The sequence below is a fragment of the Pseudochaenichthys georgianus genome, chromosome 20 (genome assembly GCF_902827115.2).
Source record: "Pseudochaenichthys georgianus chromosome 20, fPseGeo1.2, whole genome shotgun sequence".
NCBI classification, from domain to species: domain Eukaryota; kingdom Metazoa; phylum Chordata; class Actinopteri; order Perciformes; family Channichthyidae; genus Pseudochaenichthys; species Pseudochaenichthys georgianus.
The window spans coordinates 15,047,066-15,068,460 of NC_047522.1; the positions used below are offsets into that span (position 1 = coordinate 15,047,066).

General features: G+C 40.8%; 2 protein-coding genes and 1 pseudogene across 2 annotated transcripts in view; 2 read left to right on the top strand and 1 right to left on the bottom strand.

Moving 5' to 3' along the window:
- The window catches only part of LOC117465746 (F-box/LRR-repeat protein 7-like), a 32,323-nt gene extending 30,404 nt beyond the window's left edge, over positions 1–1,919 (top strand). The window contains exon 4 of the mRNA XM_034108744.1: positions 552–1,919. Coding sequence (XP_033964635.1) covers positions 552–1,288 — 737 coding nt within the window. The 3' untranslated portion in view covers positions 1,289–1,919. The remainder of the gene's footprint in view (positions 1–551) is intronic.
- On the top strand, positions 1,323–16,763 carry LOC117466059 (cocaine esterase-like; annotated as a pseudogene).
- LOC117465747 (TNFAIP3-interacting protein 3-like) lies at positions 15,812–20,936 on the bottom strand. The gene is made up of 10 exons (XM_034108745.2): positions 20,694–20,936; positions 19,829–19,920; positions 19,152–19,242; positions 18,830–18,904; positions 18,671–18,736; positions 18,470–18,580; positions 17,779–17,892; positions 17,607–17,684; positions 17,029–17,154; positions 15,812–16,918 (listed from the first exon to the last, which is right to left on the bottom strand). Exons 1-10 carry the CDS (start codon positions 20,760–20,762, stop codon positions 16,784–16,786), a joined length of 957 nt encoding a protein of 318 aa, XP_033964636.1. The 5' UTR covers positions 20,763–20,936; the 3' UTR covers positions 15,812–16,783.
- Between the last annotated feature and the right edge of the window lie 459 nt (positions 20,937–21,395).

The window sequence follows — 21,395 nt, forward strand, 5'->3', positions numbered from 1 at the left end:
GCGGCAGAGCAGAGTCTGCACCATTAGCATCAGGAAGTGAGCCCTTTGTTGTAAAAATAGACTTTAAAGAAAATTGTGGTTCTCTTTGAAAGGAATACAATCATGAAAATCAAGTGTTTTTTTTATCTGGTAAGGACATCGGCCTTAGATTATTTATTTTTTTAGAAAACCGACCACAATAATTGGTTTTCTTGAATGCACTCATGCTACTAGCTACAGGCATGCAGCCAAATACAGCAGGTTTTACTCTGGCGCCCTCCAGTGGCAGGGCATAGAGCTTCAAAAGTGGAATTTTGCTAAAGAAAAGTTAGTCTTAAAACAAAACCCACTTTGTTCTTGCTGTAGTTATTCCTCCTGTTGCCTCTGGCAATAAATAATTTTAGCATTCAGAATAAGCAGTCTGTATTGTAAGTCCTTTTAAGTTTGAAATTACACCTCCAAAATGAATTGGTCATGTGAACATCTGTGAACTTATCCTTTAAACAAAAACAATCTCCTTGTCAGAAACCAATTGCCTTTGAGCTGACAACCTCTGCTTCCTCTTCCTCCAGGCTGTTCCAAGGTCACATGTATCAGCCTTACCCAGGAGGCTTCCCTGCAGCTGTCCCCTCTTCACGGCCAGCAGATCTCCATCCACTACCTGGACATGACAGATTGTTTTTCCCTGGAGGACGAGGGCTTGCGAACTATCGCCTCGCACTGCCCCCGCCTGACACATCTGTATTTGCGCCGCTGCATCAGACTGACGGATGAAGCCTTGCGCCACCTGGCTCTCCACTGCCCATCAATAAAGGAGCTAAGTCTCAGTGACTGCCGCCTGGTGGGGGATTTCGGCCTGCGTGAAGTCGCCCGCCTGGAGGGCTGCCTTCGCTACCTGAGTGTGGCCCACTGCACCCGTATAACTGATGTAGGCATGCGCTACGTGGCTCGATATTGCCCTAGACTGCGTTATTTGAATGCCAGAGGTTGCGAGGGGCTGACAGACCACGGTATGAGCCACTTGGCCAGGAGCTGCCCCAAACTCAAGTCCCTGGACGTGGGTAAGTGCCCGCTTGTGTCGGACAGCGGGTTGGAGCAGCTGGCTATGTACTGCCAAGGCCTGAGAAGAATGAGCCTCAGAGCGTGCGAGAGTGTGACAGGCCGAGGACTCAAAGCTCTGGCTGCCAACTGCTGCGAGCTGCAGCTTCTCAACGTGCAGGACTGCGAGGTGTCGCCAGAGGCTCTGCGCTTCGTGAGACGCCACTGCCGGCGCTGCGTCATCGAGCACACAAACCCTGCTTTCTACTGAAAGAAGGCAGGGGAGTTATTGGACTGACAAGTGGATGTTCCAATATTCCCTGCTCCGGAGTTGGCAGAGTTCAGAGGCCGATGCGTCAGAACTGGTGTGCAATACTGGCCAGAAATTGACTCTTTAATTCCGCTTGGTGGCTGTTAGGGCTGAGATTACTTCCATAGACTGTATTTAACCTATTTATCTGTAAAAAGGCAGAGAAGTGTTTCAGTATTTGACTTTTCTCGACATCACACATTACAATGTAACAACATGAGCACTTGGTACAGTTGTGTTACCATGTAAAAGCAATGAAATATATTGTATTTCAACACCATACGGCCTTAGAATATCATAATCATTCATTACTGCATCTATTTATAAACAGGTTCAGATTAAACCACTGAGATGTACCTACAAATATGATTTGGCGACTTAAATTTGCAGTTTCACTTTTGTTATGTTGCATATGCACTTTATGCAATCGTGTTGACAATCACTTCAACTGAGCTCATCCTGTTTTTTTTTTTCATTTCCTGTATATTAAACTATTAGCCAGAGATTTTTGACAGCCAAATAGAAACAAACTGTTGTTGGGAATAAACACATTGCTGCTATAACTGTGCCAATAAACGTCTTCAAAATCCAACTGTGGGTGTTTAACTGAACTCCTCTTCACAGTTAGAGGATTTAAGCCAGCACATGTTTGTGAGTCATTAAGGTAACTGAGTAAATATCCAGGATAACCATATATGGATGTTTTGAGGAGTGCGTGTGTGTGTGTGTGTGTGTGTGTGTGTGTGTGTGTGTGTGTGTGTGTGTGTGTGTGTGTGTGTGTGTGTGTGTGTGTGTGTGTGTGTGTGTGTGTGTGTGTGTGTGTGTGTGTGTGTGTGTGTGTGTGTGTGTGTGTGTGTGTGTGTGTGTGTGTGTGTGTGTGTGTGTGTGTGTGTGTGTGTGTGTGTGTGCTTGTAACCTTAGACGGTGGTGAACACACCTGTCTACAAGGTATCATTCAGATATAAATATCAACTTTGCACTCTGGTTTTAAGGCTTCAGAGTTATTTAAGTGTGTATGTAAGTCATTATTCCTGCAGTTATAGTTCCTGTCAGCTATGGGAAACCTTCTCCTCCACCTGTTCCTTATTGTTGTGCTCCTGCAGTGTTCCTTGGCTCAAGCACAACACAAAGTAAAACCAGATCATCTCCAAACTGATCGAAATGACTTTTAATCATATTTGTTTTGATACCTTCTGTGTATTAGAGAGCTCTGGACCTGAAGTGACTCTAAAATCTGGCACTGTGCGAGGACATTACACAGCAGTGAAAGGTGTAGAGCAGCAGGTTGAGGAGTATTTAGGCATCCCATTCGCTCATCCACCTGTGGGGCCCTTGAGGTTTGCTGCCCCCCAGCCAGCTGAGCCCTGAGATGGGGAGAGGGATGCAACTAAAATGCCTAAAATGTGAGTACAGTATACACAAGGGTTGTTGTTGGAGCCCCTGTATCTTAATATAATCTCTTACTAATTGGTCTTTAATCTTCCTTAAACAATTAGGAGGGTTCTTGAGGTTTACATTACGCTACATTTCATTTCAATTCAATTTACTGACAGTAAAAGCGAATAACCATACGCTTAGATTACTTACCTTAGACAAATTGTCTATTTTAAGACAAAGAGAATCCAAGTACTGTTTTTTCTATAAGAAGTAAAACAAGTTTGATTTAAACAAAAATCAGTACACAACAAATGATAGTGCACATAAAAATGTGCAGGTCAGGGTTAGGGTCAAGACTTTGTGTCATCAAAGCGAAGTATCATGGTCTATGATCATATTCTGCTTTTATGAAGAAATATCTGAACTATACATGTCCTTAACCTATAAACACACAATATTAATGTAGTTTGATTATCAGCCTCATTGCTAACGTCAAGGGGATTTTGGATGAGGTTTTCTACTCCTAAAACAGAACAGAGAACTTCCTGTTTCACTTTGGTTCTCTGTAGCATATCTGCAAAACTAATAATATTCCCATCAGCCTCAGTTGTGGTTTGTGTTAAGTGCTAGTTGGGAAAAGTTGTTGATCGCACACGAAACTAATGTGGTTTACGTGGTCAACATTATACGTGCTAAACAACAGCATGTAGCTCAAAATAATCATGGCTTAAATCAGACTTTCTGTGTCTGCAGGATACAGCACCTGTGGAGGAAGCGTGGAAAACATTCCCACTGACGTATCCATCAGTAGAAATATCCGAGGACTGCCTTTATCTTAATGTGTACAGACCTACTGGGACTGTCTCAGGAGACAAACTGCCTGTTAGTTCACATGCACAGCACACATATAATGACTCAGCAGAATATGCAACAGTAATAAAATATGGCAGTACTGATCAGCTGCATGGAGTGAATGAGTGTAGCGGAATGAATGGAAAACAGGCATTTGCTTAAAACTCAATCATACAAAGATCACAGAGACTGTGTTCAGTTTGAGTAATTTGGGTTTGTTTGTTTTCCAGGTGATGGTGTGGATCCATGGGGGAGGCCTGGCTGCAGGGTTGTGGTTGTAATTCAGTATCACCTTAGTATTTTGGGATTCCTAAGGTACGTTTCAGACTCAGATACATTTAACATTTTCGGTTTATCGTCCAAAAACGTGTTTAAATAGGAAACATAAGGTGTCAAATCATCATAAATAGTTATTTAAATAAAAAACAGCCTTAGTAGTTCATCATAAAGTTAGTTATTAAGCGATAATACAGATGTACAAGTCATTTGCCATTTTAAAAAACAGTTAGTAATTGTAGTTCCTTCTGTTTGCCAGTAGAGGTCTCTAGAGGTCCTAGATATCTCTGCGCTCCTGATGCTAACATGAGGTGAAAGTAGGCTATAATGTTGTGGCATTAATATCCCTCCACCATAATGTATTGTTTGCTGTTTTAAAAAAGCACGGGTGACCAGCATGCACCTGGTAACTGCAGGGGCTTCCTGGATCAAATAGACGGCCTTCAGTGGGTTCGTGGCAACATAACGGCCTTTAATGGAGACCCTAATTCAGTGACCATCTTTGGACAATCTGCAGGTGGCATCAGTGTCTCTATGCTGGTGAGATAAAGGTGAATAATTCACTTAATATATGGAATACAGACTTGTAACACATGTTTCTGTGCAGGTACTGTCTCCATTAGTTGAGGATTTATTCCACAAAACTATCGCCATGAGTGGAGTGGCACCACTGGAAGCTCATTACGCCAGCAATCCACTGGCTATTGCTCAGGTACTACAACTGATAATAACTGATAATAATAATTTACTTTTCCCTGATATTATTCCACCAATCCCTCCTGCAGATGATAGCCAATCTGTCTGACTGTGAGAGCAGCAACAGTAAGAAGCTTGTCGAGTGTATCAAAGGCCGGTCTGAGGAGGAAATACTGAGCGCCATGAAGAAGGTACAATAAGCAGTTTATTGTTTTTTAATTTCCTAACATTTCGGAGAAGTCAGTTGAGCGCCTTTGTAAAGCTGAACAGGGTATTTTTGGTGATTAAAATCAGAAGAAGGGCCCCTAAAACCCAGTGGCGTTTTCTCCCGGAGGCCAAGGGAAGCCAGGCTGCCCCTGTTTTTTCGTATTGTAGTTATAATTTAAACAAATAAATAAAAACACTTTGTTTTGTTTCTGTAATTCTCCTTTCATGTGTGTTCCTGCCGGACCGTCTCTCCGTCTCTCCCCCATTCTCATTGAGTATTTTACAAAGAGTGAAACAGCGCCCCTCTAGATGTCATGGTGAAACAGTAGATTGCATTCACTGTTGCGAGAGGAGGCCAGCAGAATCTAGTTTCCCTTGGTGAAAAAAAATTGAGGGATTAACCAATCAGATGAGGCCCACGTGATGCCCCTGCCAACCTGTGATTGGTCAGGGCCATGCCAGGGGAAGCTAGCCGCCTCTAGCTTCCCTTCAGGGGCGGCTGGCGATTTGATTGGACACTGCCATCCAATCACATCAACATCAATTTTAATACGGTAACTGTCATCACCGCCGTTAGAAATTATCAAGCAAATGAAGCATTATGGAGGGAGGAGATTTGGCGTACTTAATTAAGCATAACTTCACTAAACTTCTGCTACAGCAGCAACTAAAAATTAAAGCAGATGGCAGGACAACGCCCACATTCGAGCTGTGTACACAGAGGAATAAGGGATCTAATCGGACGTTCAATGAGGACAATTATGTCCGCACGGAGTGGCTAACTGGAAGCGCTAAACTTCAGCGTCTATTTTGCTGGCCATGTCTTCTTTTTGACAAGGGTTCGTGCTCCCTGAACAATCCTTGGGCAACTTCAGGATTCATCGACCTTGCCAACCTGTCACGGGCAATTGAGAGGCACGGTAAATCTAAAAATGATATATATTGCAGCCTGTCCTCCTACAAAAAACGACCAAATAGGTCGATTGTTTAAGCACCTAGATTACGACCCATAGCCACGTTTTAAAGTGTAGCACCTCTAGTGGTCGTGTAAGAAACAACATGCTCCCGTTTATTTACAAATAACCCTCTCTGGAAAATCCTAAATTGTAGAACAGTTTGGCCATTAAAATGCTTTTTGATTAGATTTCTAGCGAGAAGTGTATATTGTACTTTTAGAATCCACGTCCAGTGGATGTGTAGGATCTATAGTTTGATAGATATTACGAAGATGATTTGAGGTCTCGCCAGGATAACGTGTATATGCGGCAGCTTCCATGTAAAGTTAGCGTGGGTGAAAACAGTATTTCCGGTCTCGAAGTTTTCATAATAAAACCGGATATATTCCCCTCACTGTCAAATGATTACACAGTGATATCTGCATTACTCATCCACTAAAAAACATCAGTTTATCCTTGTTAATTACACACTATTGATTGGTTTAAATGGTGTACAATGCTTTTGTGTTTTTAACCTTCGAGTCAGAGAAACAAATAGTTTTTTAGGAGTTTAGACACTACAGTTTCCGAAGACACTACACTACCCAGAATCCCCAGCTATCGTTTGGGACTACAACATCCGCCTTGCTTTACAAACCCCGTGATTAGTCATCAAGCCCTGTGATTGGATGTTGGAGTGGCAGTGCGACAAGGTTACGCTGTCAAACAGCTCTTTGAAATAGAATGGAACCACGGCAGACTTTCCAAAACTGGAATTGGACGGGTCCAGCCCCCGGCTCCAGCTTCCCCCCCCCCCCCCCCCCTATTGTGTGTTTCGCAATATATGGCACGTCTCTTTATAAGACGTTTTCGTATTTCCCACAATTAGAAGTTGGCAGTATTAAACGTGTACACCCTGGAGGTTTAGGGGATACGAAACACAGTGGTGTTATCAATTGTAAAACATATAATTAATAAATGGTGAAATAATATACCCACAACTAAGGTCAGAAGAGCTTTATTTAACAGATGGTTTTATGTCTACCCCTCCTGTTGTTCATTGATAAGCCGGAAACATGCACTTGTCAAGGTTCAGAGGCACATTTTGCAAATATGGCAGTAGCCATCGATCATCTTAAGATAAAATAAGATATACTTTATTGATCCCAAGTTGGGAAATGTTTTTGTTACAGCAGCATGTACTACTTTGTTCTACTCCACTACAATTCAGAGGTTAACCTGGTATTTGTACTCTACTACATTTATTTTTGTTACTTTGCAGATTCTGATTAATGATGTGAAATATAAACAACCCTTAAATCAGACTTTAGTTACACCTGAGTAAAATTCAGCCTTATCAGTTTGTCTGTTTTGCACATCCTCCTGTTAATATCTTTGGACGTCCTGCACTAAATTGTTTTATTGTAGAGATCACTACAGTATCTTCTTGATATTTTCCATTCTATATTTCTATCATTGACCCCTATTTTGTATGTAGGCTACTCTTAATATTTAAATGTTTTCATCAAATATAACTTATTCTACAACTAAATTCAATAACGTGCTTTAACCACTAGGAGGTGCGGTTTAGACCAGTGGTCTAGTTAATACAACATCATAATATCGTACATAATATGACTATAAACTTTATTGGGAAATTAAAACCGAACGTTAAAGGAAAATACAGTTTCAGTCTCTCGATGTGAAGCTTATGCATTGTACCATGAACTTGTATAGATTGATAAAGCTTATAGTTAGGGCTGATTAGATTCAGCCCCTAGTTTTGCTGATATAGGCTTAGTTTGTCGGGGGACATCTTACTTCTTCCTTCTCTCTGTCTATACCCGTGTACACTCATGTTCCGATTAACCCAGCTTCCCCAAATGTCTTTCTTTTTGGTGTCTATATACGCTGGGATCCGGAGTCATGGATGATCCTGCGGTCCTGTGTCCTGGATCGCGAGCGCTGGATCTTGAGTCGTGGCTGTGGTCCTGGATCATAGGTCCTGGATGGATATCCTCGTGGATTCATCTTCCTATTATACACACATGCATTTCCAAACATTTGGACTACCTATGTTGCAAATGTATTATCTTTTCAATTTACACACGGCATCTATTGCACGTCTGTCCGTCCTGGGAGAGGGATCCCTCCTCTGTTGCTCTCCCTGAGGTTTCTCCCATTTTTCCCTTTAAACTGGGTTTTCTTTGGAAGTTTTTCCTTGTACGATGTGAGGGTCTAAGGACAGAGGGTGTCGTATTGTCATACTGATATTCTGTACACACTGTGAAGACCACTGAGACAAATGTAACATTTGTGATATTGGGCTATATAAATAAACATTGATTGATTGATTGATTGATTGATATAGACCTGTAACAGTCAACTGCATGAGGAGTTGGAAAGGTAGTTCAGAAAATCAGTAATATCTTTAAAAACTACAAAAAAGTCCCTTTATATCAGCTGTGCACCTTTATGGTGTAAACACAGCCTATCTACTAATTGGATCAAATATAAAAGTCAGCCGAATTAGTGTTGATACTGCAAGGAGACGTATTGTGTGAAAAGAAATGGAAGATGTTGTTTAATTGTTGATATATGTATGGTCCACGTCACGTATTCAGTTTTGGCGGCATCTCTTCCAGTTTGTCAAAAGGTCTTCTGATCAGGGCTCTATAAATACATATCTACGGCAGATCTGTAATATTTAATGCAGCCGAACCGTGTATTGCAATGCCGTTATGTGATGACTTTCAAAGAGAAAAGCAAGAGCACTCTGAATAAAGTTTTATTATTATTTTTTGAATGTTTTCCGATTTCATATCACATAAACCCCATATCCCGACGTGCATTGCGGCGTGATTTTAGCCTATCAAAACCTCTGAAAACAGAAAGGTGTCTCTCAGAATCGAAAGAGAAAAACCTATGGGAAAAACACAAAAGCATTGAACAGAATTTAAACCAATTAATGTCGTATAATTAACTAGGATAAACTGATGTTTTTTAGTGGATGTGTAGTGCAGATATCACTGTTAAATCATTTGATCATTGGTTTTATTATGAAAACGGCCAGACCGGAAATACTGTTTTCAACCCGTAACTTTACATGGAAGCTTGCCGCATATACACGTTCTCCTGACGAAACCTCAAATCATCTTCGTAATATCTATCAAACTATAGATCCTACATATCGACTGGACGTGGATTCTAAAAGTACAATATATACTTCTCGCTAGAAATCTAATCATAAAGCGTTTTAATGGCCAAACTATCCTACAATTTAGGATTTTACAGAGAGGGTTATTTGTGAATAAACAACACTCTGTAACGTTTGCATTGAACGGGAGCACTCGAGGCCGACAATTTTAAAACGTAATTATAGGTCGTATTAAGCGCTTGAACAAACGACATATTTGGTCGTAATAAGGTTCTTAAACAATCGACCCATTTGGTCGTATGAGTTGGAGGACTTGTTGATATATTGTGCTGTGAAATTAAAGCTTTTTGGACGCGTCAGGATTGCTGCACACGCTGTCCAACAACAGGTTGTTTCACAAGCCACCAGGAGAGCTGATACAGCTTCTTATTGAGGATGACCTACAGGCAGTGTTGGGAAAGTTCACTTTCTAAATGAACTAGTTCAGTTCACAGTTCACACATTTTAAAATGAACTAGTTCAGTTCATAGTTCATAATTCCAAATCTTGAACTAAAGTTCATGGTTTCAAAAATGAACTAATTTATAGTTATTTTTTCAATACGTTGCTGCGAGCTATTATTTGTCTCCTGTACGATGTTAATGGGATTTGGGTGGTAGTGGATCTGTTTTGGCTCTCTTTTTTATTCGCCACTCACACATACCGTGAAAGGCTAGTCGTGTGCTTATTCTCAATGTGCCGTTTAAGGTTTGTTGTTGACGTCGTCGATGTACGGACTTGCTTTTTCAAACCGGGCGGACACAGTTTACACACAGTTTTTTCCGTCTGAGTCAGTACTGACTTTAACGTAAAACTCTTTTAAATGCTCATACGCCGACGCCGTAGAGCAGGGGTCTTCAACTAAAATTCAACGAGGTCCAGTTAGAGAAAAATCTCCCCATGCAAAGGTCCGGAACATCAAAATGTCTAAGTTGCTTCATGAATTAGTGTGATATATATTGAAGTGACCTGTAGCTTTATCAACGTCTGCATGTAATCAACAACTGACTGCCAATCAAATAAAGAAAGTACAATTCAAAAACAACAATATTTATTGTCAATTAACATTACTTAAATACTGTGGATATGTGTAATGTTTAAATATTGAAGTTAAATGCATCAATGTGGTGCACTTTGAGAGCAACATTAAGAGATCTATGGATACATCTCTCAACACCCATATGAAACAGAACTGTAGCATATTTTCCTTTTTGGATATTTTACAAATCACTCCCCTTTTAAACTCTATCCTTGTTATTTTTAACAACTTTTTTGTTGCTGTCATATAGTATTTTATACCTGTTTTTCATTTAGTCTCATTACTAACTATAATGATCATATCAAGGTGTGCCTTAACCTCACTGAGCTGAGGTTATTTGAGCCTCTCAGGAGATAGCTCTCTTCCACCTGGTTGTAGAAAAGCTCTTTAAATTCGTTAGCATAGCTAGCTAACCAGATGCTAATAACAACAGATCGCCACTGTGCTTACAACTAAAGACACAGCCACGCAAACACTGCGGCATGTGTACGGCTCCTTATGGGTACTGCAATATTTTAAGGGCTGGAGCAGCGTTCCGGTGCTCAGCACTCCTTTCAGACGAGACATATACCACGTGAAGACACGTTACGCTCGTGTTGTGTTCATGAACCTGTCCTTGGCCAGGAAAAACAGGTACTCGCTTGTTTAATTGTTTTTGCGGTCTAGATTTCTTCTTCTTTTTTGAAGTGAGAAGTTGTCCGTCTGTCGGACTGACTCCCCCCCCCCCACCCCCAAAACGAAAACTCTTCGGTTCTCCACGAATTACACAAGTCACCCAAATCAGCGTCCCTATTAATGTATTGATTATAGCTCCGGGTCCGTATAGGTCGGCGTCTGGGTCCGGATCCGGACCGCGGTCCGCCTGTTGCCGACCCCTGCCGCGAGTGCTGCTGCAGCTGCTCTCGGCTTCGTCCATACTAATTAATTAATTCATTCAATGCTCGCCGGTTCCGCGGTTCCACATTGTTTGTTGTGAGGAGTCTGATATATTTATATTTTAGTGCGATAGCTAGGGGTGACAGGCGCGTACGCGTCACAGGCAGCTTGCTGTTGCCAGATTGGGTGGTTTTCCGCATTATTTTGAAGCCTGTTTACGGTGTGTTTTAACTGGGTTTTCGGCTGAAAGGCATATGAAATCTGGTACACTTTTGAACGCCATTATAATACAGTGCTGCGAATGAACGCACTTTTGAACGCCGTTATACAGCGCTGAGAATGAACGCGTTCTCAATTACGTTCATCTAGCGGAAATACAGTACGTTCAGTTCACGTTCGCCCAAAATATGAACGCGTTCATGAACGATCGTTCATTGAACGCGTTCAGGTACATCACAGGGCACACTCTCCGAGGTCTCCAAGCTGCTCCAGCTCATGCTCACGATACCAGCCACCAGCACATCAGCAGAGCGCTCCTTTTCCTGTCTAAAAAGGATCAAAACGTATCTGAGGAACACGTGTGGACAGGACAGACTTGTCAACCTAGCCACAATATCCATTGACTCTGTTGTTGTGGAGGACCTAAAGGCCGCTGGGAAGTTCTATGACATTGTTATTGACCACTTCGCTACCATGAAAGACAGGAGAATGGCCTTCCTCTTCAAATAGGGCGAGTGAAATGCACACAGTGGCGTTGCGCAATATTTCGGGGCTCCCCCGCAGGTCGGACCATGGGGCCCCGCCCCCTCCCCTAAATCAATAATAGAGTGACATGGGATGGACATCGCGGCCACTTTTTAAAATGTTTATTTTTTCAGGCATCTTTTGTAAACAGTAGGCCTATAGGTCAGTAGGAACTTTCTGTATAATATACATCTGATTTAAACAGTAAGGTCAGTAGGAACTGTATAATAATATACATCTGATTTAAACATCATTGACAAATACAAACAAGTGGCTGTGTATTTTTTGTAACATGAAGGTATATTGTAGAACGTTATAGCCTATCATCATTGGAGTTCACACAACGGAACGGTTCACATATATATAACATTCTGTATAAAAGAAAAGTAGCCTACAAAAAACAAACAAATAAAACACATCCTATAGGCTACATAGAGGATGCAATCAGGAGCTGCTTTGTAGGCCTATTATTTTATACGAGCGCGTCTCCTGGCATTCTTCTGCGCAAAGTCCTGTATAACAGTCTTTAAATCTATACTGCGCGCGCGTCGGCTCTCAATACTAAGGACTGCTAACCCAGACAGTCTCTCTTGCGACATTGTGCTCCTCAAATATGTCTTTATTAATTTAAGATTTGAGAAAGATCTCTCAGCACTGGCAACAGTCACGAGTATAGTTAAACACAATTTCAGTGCTGTGGCAACATCGGGGATACTTAGCAAAATGGACTGATTTTCAATGAGCAGGGTTTGTGCAAGGTCTTTGATTGTTCCACACTCAATTTTCTTTATCGTAGGCTTAAGAGCATTACGGAGGGACAGGATCTGGAAAGGAAACTCGGCTGACAGGTCGTCTTTATACTGGCCTGATAAAGCACTTGCGGACTCAGACAGATCCTTGTCTGTTGTGCGCAAAAGTTCGCGGGGAAGCAGAAAAGAAAATCGCTGTGCGACTTCGCTCATTCCAACAAATCGATTTTTGAGTTGGGCAACGACAATATCGATATTTGCGTAAAATACCGCCACTCTAAAATGCTCCCCTGGGTCTTGGAGCCGCTGGTCCTCGCAAAGCTCTGAAAAGTGCCTCTTTGTGCGCCTTGCGCGTCTGTCTTTGAAGAGACTGTGGACACCCCATGAGGATGCCAGGTTTTGCGCGTGCGCTTTTAAGCCATCAAACTCTCCTCGGAGTTGGGCAAGTGTATCGGTTGCGTTACCAAGTATTGCTGTCACCTGTAAGAGGTCCACGTCTTTGCACTGGAGAGCTTGGGACACAATGTTGACTGTTTCAAGGACCTTGCCCTGTATTACAGTCATTACAACAAACTCAAAGCTCTCCATGGCCTTTTTCAAGCCAGTCGCCTCGGCACGTTCCTCTTTATGGCGATTGGCGAATACAACTTTCTATTATTCTAACCTGTCTCGAAGCGTGAGGCACGACTAGCTGGCTCGGCTGTAACGGGGCTGCTAGGGTCTGTGGGGGCACGGCTAGCTGGCTGGGCAGCCTTGGCTATGCCTATGTCTGAACTGGCCTCGGAGGGGGCACAGCTGACTTCTTGCTGACCTGCAAAAAGGAACGGATTAGATTCCAATTCCAATGTAACCTGTAGCATACTCTTACTGGTTATGGCGAATAAAACTTTCTATTATTCTAATGTCTAACCTGTCTCGAAGCGCGAGGCACGACTAGCTGGCTCCGCTGTAACGGGGCTGCTGGGCTGTCTGCCTGGACTCGGAGCTGACAGCCGGGGGCCGGGGGGGGTTGCTAGCGGTCTATCTGCATTAACGTTAGAGTCTACGTCTACCTTTGCTGCCTGCCGGAACAATGACGTTATTTTAGGTCGTTTTGCCCTCTCCTGTTCGGCTTTCGCTCTCATTCTGAGCACCGCTTGGGAAGTGGCGCTTCATTTTTCATGTTTACTGGCAATGCAACTAATGAACGTTATTTATATGAGCAATGCTTCCCGCTTTTTTTGAACGCTGCCCAGCCTGCCAATGAACATTAGTTATCAGCCGGCTAGCCCTATCGCAGGTGAGCAAATAATTATAATGATACACTGTTGTACTACTACAGGTAGCGTACACATGACGTAGCAACATAGCAGGGAGGGGGGGGGGCCCGCCCTCTGCGCCCTGTTCCCGCATTACGAAATCTAAGAGGATAGCCTACAGTGGGGGCGGGGCCCCCTAAGCTCCGGGGCTCCCCCGCACCGCTACGCCACTGAATGCACACCCCTTTCTCTCTGTGCATACCTGTTGCCTGAACTGCCCGTGTAGCTATGTGTGCCATTTCTGATGTGGTTCTGTTGGTTATTGTGCATTGCTTGCCTGGATTTAGCTGCAGGTGTTCAGTCTGAAGTAGTTGTTTTATTGCAGTTGTTTAATTAGCACAGGGTGCTGCTATCCGAAAATCAGCACTGCAGATAGCATGCCATATCGGGCCCGATCAGCTGAATAGATGAGATTGTTTATATTTTTGTGTTACTTTTGGACTACGGACTGAACTAATTACAGAGACGAGGACTGTTGCTGCACTTGCCGTGTGTGTTAGTGTAACAGATGTACATATGCAGTGGGGTTTATTTAATTTAATTTTGTATAATCACACACATTCTGTGTTTTATATTATTTTATTCTGTGTTCTTCATTTTATTGAATTTTAAATACCTGGCAAGGTCGGAGAGCTGTGCTCAGGAGTTTATTGTTGTGAGGACTTTCATTTCCTTTCTTTGTGATTTTACTTTTTGTATATATTGTGTCCCTCACGTTTCCTCTTCCCTTTTTTGTAAACGTTCCAATGAGAGGAGTCACTGATCATTTTATCTGTTTCAGATTCAGACATTAAACAGAGATCGTCTCAACTTTACGCTGACTCGGCGGGTCTCGTCCATTATCAACACAACGCATTCTGATACTTTGATGTGAACGTAAAACTTTAAAGGTCTCCTGATTTAGTTTGTGAATGAATGCTTCTTATTTATTAATTACCGAATCTGCACTGCGCATTGAGCGGCTGGTATTGCATTGGTGGGGGGAGGTTGGCATAAATTAATAAGAAAATGCTTAAATTAATAAGACGAGAGAGTTTCAGCTGGAGAGTGCGTGCGGACCTGTCGCTTAGATAACAGGCGTGTACAAGTCCTGCATCTGTATGATACAAATGTGTGTCAAATGTTACCGGGCGCTGTAATCACTCATCTGGTTACGTTATTGACCCCCCCCCCCCCCCCTGACCCAAAAACATTGGCTTCCCCTACATTTTTCCCCACCCCACGCTACTGCTAAAACCACTGAATTCTACACTGCAACAAATTGTTAAGGAAGTAAGATTATCTTACATTTAGTCGGATATCTTCAAGGTGTGGTTTGGATTTACCAGTGTCAACTATGCAGGGCTGTTTGACTTGATTCATGTACGTCACTTGCCTTCGATATTTGATTTACCTTAGTAGGGTTATGTTTGGCCTAATGGGAGGCACAATCATGTTGTGAAACTATTCAAGTTAAAGCATGTAAATATGTCCCACATTTTCACTTATATTTGATTGGATATTTTTGCAATATCTTGGTTGGTTGACTCCATTTCATATATCCAAAAGAAAAAGGTCCACAACCATCTAAAGCTTGTGTGTTTTGGTTGACTCTCCCCACTCTCATAGTGTATTTTTAGCAGTGAAAAAAGCATGAACAACCAACTGTTCACCAAATGCTCAGAGCCGAACAGAGGACTGACACTGTTAGAGAGCTGGTGGACATAATGGACTACTACTACAAGTCAATGTCTCCCAGTGGCCAAAAGGATCCTATTCATTGCAGTTTTAAACTTCATTTTACTGTATTACTTCTTTAAGTTGCATTCGTTTCCAGATAAAGTATTTCTGGACTCTTTTTTTCTAAAGGGTTATGTGATCACAGACCATCCTTTATATGATAAACACTGTATGCTTAGGTGATATCTGCCTTTATATTTCAGTTTAAGGTCCAGCTATTGACGGTGTGTTCCTGAAAGGCCCACCTGAGGAAGTTCTAAATCATCAAGAATTCCAGAACGTTCCTTTTATGATAGGACTGACCAATCATGAATTTTAATGGATGCTCCCAAAGGTACAATGGCAAGACCCTTTATATCTTTTTTAATCACAATGGATGTCATTTGTTTGGTAATTTCCCAAGCATATAAATGACACATTGGTAATAGTGTTTATTTATTTATATGGTATGAAAAGGGAGGATGTGATATCAGTGATGAACATGTTCTTTCCCGCCCGTGTAAGTGACTTTCAACACACATTCATATTCAATGCTTTATTTCCATGATAAATAAACAACAAACAGAAACCAAAAATCCTTCAAGTATTCATAAATATACTAAAAAAATGTTCTTACATATTAATTCTCCTTCTCCTTTACCTCTATATTTCCTCTGACAGGCCTCAGGTGCAAATGAACTAATACTTAATGAATACTTGCAACAGGCCGACTCTCCAGAGAACGTACTTGACGTTTTCACAGAGATACTTGGCGACATGGTGCTCGTTCTTCCTGTCCTTGAAGTGGCTGCATACCACAGAGGTAATTTGCGGTGACGCCATCACAAACCTCATCATTACAACATGATTTGTATTTAATTCCTTCTCCAGATGCGGGCGTGCCTGTGTACGTGTACGAATTTCAATATTCTCCTCTGATGCACGGTAGAACAAGACCTGTCAAAGCAGACCACTATGATGATGCTTTGCTTTTTCTCGGAGCCTGCTTTTGTACCGGACACACTGTGGTTACAGGTACTGGAAACAAGCCTTATTGTTGCACTTTTGATAAAGTCAATAGTGTTATGGATGTGCAATAATTCGTATTCCTCCATAGGACATGTGTCACAAGAAGAAGAGGAACTGAGTAAGCTTGCAATGGCGTACATAGCAAACTTTGCACGCAGCGGGTAGAGTATTTTATTTCATTCTTTGCTGCTTTTTTCCTCTTAGGAAGTGTTTAGTCTACTAGTTCACATTGCTTTCACATTTCTATTTCCCAGTCTTAGTGGGGTTTTATTTAGCATTTCATTCCTAGGTCTCCAAATGGGCCCAGATTAGTGGATTGGCCTCTTTACGACCAAAACAAAAACCACCTGAATCTGAATCTGCAGCAGACAGTCGGCCGAGGACTGAAGCGGAACAGAGCTCACTTCCTTGATGTTGTCCTGCCTGATAAACTAAAGTCTCACTTTGTTAATGATGAACTCTGATCTGAGGGGGATGTTGAATTTCAGAGTTTGTTGTTAAGTGTATAGCGTCTTTGTAGTTGGATGTGTTTCTGGTTAATCTCGCGGACCTCCCAGTTTGGAGTTGTGGCTCTATTTGTGCAGGTGCATTCAAGAACAGGCTGTGGTGTTCGAGCAACCTGGGAAAAGAGAGATACAAAATATTAAATTTCTATGCCTTTTTTTTGGTGTGAAATAGGAATAGAAAATAGAAATAGGCAGAAAACAGGCATATTCTTGTGTGTTGTACCTGAGATTTGAGGACACATAGCTCCCTGTGAACTTTTCTATATTTGTTCTCCAGTTCCAGATTCTTCTCCTTCAGCTTCTCCCTGTCCCTGCGCTCCGTCAAAAAGTCTTCCTTGTAAACCTGGGCCTGAAAATGAACAATAAGAAAACATTATATACAGATTCAATTGAGCAAGACCATTAAAGGAATTGACCAACATTTTGGGAAATACTGTCCTTTGTTAAGATTGATACCATGCACTCTCATGTGTATCAGCTTAAAATGAGCTTATCTTAGCATAAAGACTGGAAACAGAGACAAACAGTAGTCTGAGAGTTGAACAAAAAAACATAATGGCATGTTTACTCGAAATCTTTAAAGGTTATTGTACGTGGACTTTACGTACAAAGCTAGGCAAGCAGTATCCCCTTACTGCAGACATTATGCTAAACTAAGCTAAGCTAAGAGCCCTCTGCCCTGTAGCTTCATATTTTACATACAAACATCTGAGTTGTATCAGTCTTCTCACCTAACTCAAATAAAACAAAAACAAGCACATACATAAGAAATACATTACTATGATGATGAAGAAAGCTTACCTGGTGTTTCCAGATATCCTGTAGTGTTTCACTGCTCGCATCGAGAGGATTAGAATTCTGAAGAGCCTCTTCTAGCGCCTGGACAAACATATTAAAGCAGCTGTTAAACCACTGTTGCAGGGAACAAACTCTCAAAAGGCCCTCATTATGATATGTAACAATTTGGACTCACCTTGTTCAATCTTAGGATCTCCTCATGCTGATGCTGCCCTCTCCGGGTCAGAGTGTTGTTTTGTGCTCGCAGCTCCTCCGCCTCTTTTTCTGCTTTTAGTATTTCCTCACCAGTCTGAAAAAATGTCCACAAGGATTAAATTATCATACACACTTTTACAGATTTAAAATGTAAAGGTCACCTATTGTGCAAAATACACTTTTCCATGTCTTTTTATACATAAATGTGTCCTCTCATAGAGGAAAGATTCAGTAAAAAATATTCTCTCTCTTTTTGTCCTGATACATTTATAAATAAAACCTGTCCGAAGATTAGCTGCTCAGATGTTTTTTGGGGTTATACAACTGTTAGCCAATAACCAACCAAGGTAACATCCGCCCACCTTATGGCCTCCTTATAATCTCCTCCTAGAGAACCATTACGTTGCTTTAAACCAATCATCTAACAGAGGGGCGTGGCCAGCAGCAGTTCATTAGCAGTTAAAGGTACAGACACAGAATCAACACTTTTAAAACAGGGCTGAAACAGAGGGGTTTATGGCAAGCTACAATGCACGATCTGTTTGTAATTCAAGCCAAACACTTCAGAGACAAGTTTTGTATATATCTGAGACCTTTAATATATTGTTGAAAAATAGTATAATAGGGGACCTTTAAATGATATCTGGAATTAAAATGAATTCTGTATTTACCCATGTGTTCTCTTTATCTTTGGCTTTCTTGTTTGATGTGACGTTCTTTCCTCCTTCACAAATCTCCACTGCGAGGGGATCATGTTGCAGTAATGTTTTTAAATCCTGAACCTGAAAACGAGACGTGACACAAAACATGAAGGCACTGCAAATACATAAAAGTAGACAAACTGACAAATGCATTCAGGACTGTGAATTTACCCTTTCTTTGTAGTATCGTACCATGGTGTGGTACTCTTTTGCCCATTTCTCATTAATACACAGAAGCTGAGTGAAAGAAAAAGAACATGAATGTTTTAAGTACTGAAAGGAAAATGTGTGTTTTGGATGATTATAATCTAACTTCTGAAATGTACTCACCTCCTGCCTTTGCTCTTCCAAGATACATATTTGGGCTTTCATTCTGACATCACTGCTGGCAGCCGAAGTTTTTGACTGAAGCAAATAAAAGAGGAACTGTTAAAATGTGGCACACGGATTGTACAGCTATGACTGCACTGACAATTATGCAATTTAACTGTATCCACTAACTTCCTTTTACACATTTTTGGAAGTTTTGCTTTTGAGTGTTTCCAGTAACACAAAGAACATGGTCTAACTTTGAGGTCAGGGAATCAGATGGTGACAGCATGAGTGATTATCCTCTCAGACGTATCTTCCAAGGTTGCATCTGTTTTCTTACCTGATTGTCTCTCAGCAGGCTCTCGGGAAGATTAACTGCAGCGGAATGAGGCTTTTCTCCAGTTGAGCGAACCGCCACACAAACATCATACCTGAAAACATTAAATCACGTAAACAAAAAGGACAATTTTGCAGTATTTTGCCTTTAATTAATAGCATAAATAAGTGCAACTAAGTAAGTACAATTTGTACGGACTCGTACTTCACTTAAGTGTTCCCATTTTATGCTACTTTATTCCTCAACATTTCACAGGCCAATATTGAACTTGTTGAAGACTTATTGTTAACTTTAACATAAAAAAAAAAATGCTCCTATAGGTTGCAATACTAATTCACCCTGTATTATAAACTCTGCTCCACAATGCTGAACATTAAAATGCTCATGCACTTATAAGTGTTAACAGAACATAACAATCACAAAATATAATATTCTTTAATAATATAACACTTTAAAAAGAGTCATTGTGCACAATGAGTACTTTTGCTCTTGATACTTAAGTAAAAGTCCTGAATTGAAAATTGTATTGAGTACATTATGTTGGTACTGTGTAAAACGACTGTTTTAACTTTAACTTAGATTATGGATCTGAGTACTTCTTCAACCACTGCAGGCCAGTAAATCAAAAATAAATATGCATGCAGTAATAATCTCTGATGAAATGAAGGGATGTTCCTGACCTGTTTATGCCTGGCAGTGATGGATACAGTCTGTTGTCTGTGGTCTGTGATCTCTCCACAGCTGGCCTGTCCATTGGGTTTGCTTGTTGTAACTGTCAAAGAACAGAGGAGCAGGTACTTTATACATAAGCCATTTTAAACCATTATCAAACATGTATATGAAAGGAATCAATGAAAAAGAAAGTCTGACTGCAGGGGATCTGAAACTTTATTGATATTTAGAATGTTTTAATCTAAAATGTTTATTTTAATATAGCCTATATGGCTAACTGATTTGTTGTTTACATACTACTTAAAGAGAATCATTAATAAAATAATAAAGATTCATTTATATTAGTACAAATGTAACATAAATACAAAAACCCTCAAAATTAGCAACTAAACTAAATGCTGACCTGATATATAATTTTGTATATCAAGTATACAAAATAAAAAAATCTTATTAAGTTATATAGGCTATTAAATGTTATTAAGCATGAATGAATCAAATGATATATAACAATAACTAAAGAAATATCAATACATGTGGTAATGATACATTGTAAATAAAAGCTAATATTTGACCTTTTAAATAATAATCTAATTCATACATCAAGCCTAATAAAGCCAAAATAAACAATACAAAATGTGAGGTTACTACAACGTGCAGAAAATGCCACAGCTGATGTCAAACCCACGCAGAGGATGTGAATCATTTCACACCGCCTAAAGTCAGGCTGCACGTGGAACTATCTTAAAACCACTTAATTTAACACAACAAACAAGAACACAGGAGTATATCCTATGAAGCCATTTTAAAAGTTCTTAAATCTTAAATATGCATGCAGACACACACAAACAATTACAATCACATAAAGACCCTCACCATGTTGTCAGATTCTCGTGTCCTCCACAACAGCTGGATTCTGAAGCAGTGACTCCTTGTACCGCACATTTTATACTTCAGGATCCTGAATGACGTGGGGAAGCGTGCATTGTCCAATCATATGCCGGGATTCCCTCGCGCGGCGGGGTGTATTCAGGGACAGGGTCGCCGACGACTCTGTTGAAGGAAAGGAAAGTACAAGTAACTGATCAGCAGCACGAGCGGTAATTAGCGATGCGTTCATGGTACACTAAGAATCGATGACTAAGAGAACATATCTGACTCCACACTGCAAGAAATTACACAACTTTAATGAATGCTATTTTTTTTTTCTTTAGCAATATGAGATAGACTTTCGTTTCTTAATCGTTTCCTTCTCTTTTTTCAAGGGAAACTCGACTTAAAACATTAATTTGAAGAATTGAACAATGGAAGAAAAAATATATAGATACATAATCGCATGCAAAAAGAAAAAAAAACGATTTATAAACATGTACAAAACGCCTACATTTTTTTTTTTTTTATTTTTTTTTACAGTGTATCCTACTGTGCGTTTTCTTCCTGGTAGGTTTAAATTCTCACACTAAGAAACCGGAAGACGTGTAAAAAAAAATGTCAAGATGAAACTGTCCCACCAAAAAAGCACATAAGCTGCTGTGGGCTGTGGGAAAATCACACATATCGCAGGCTCTATCATGTTAC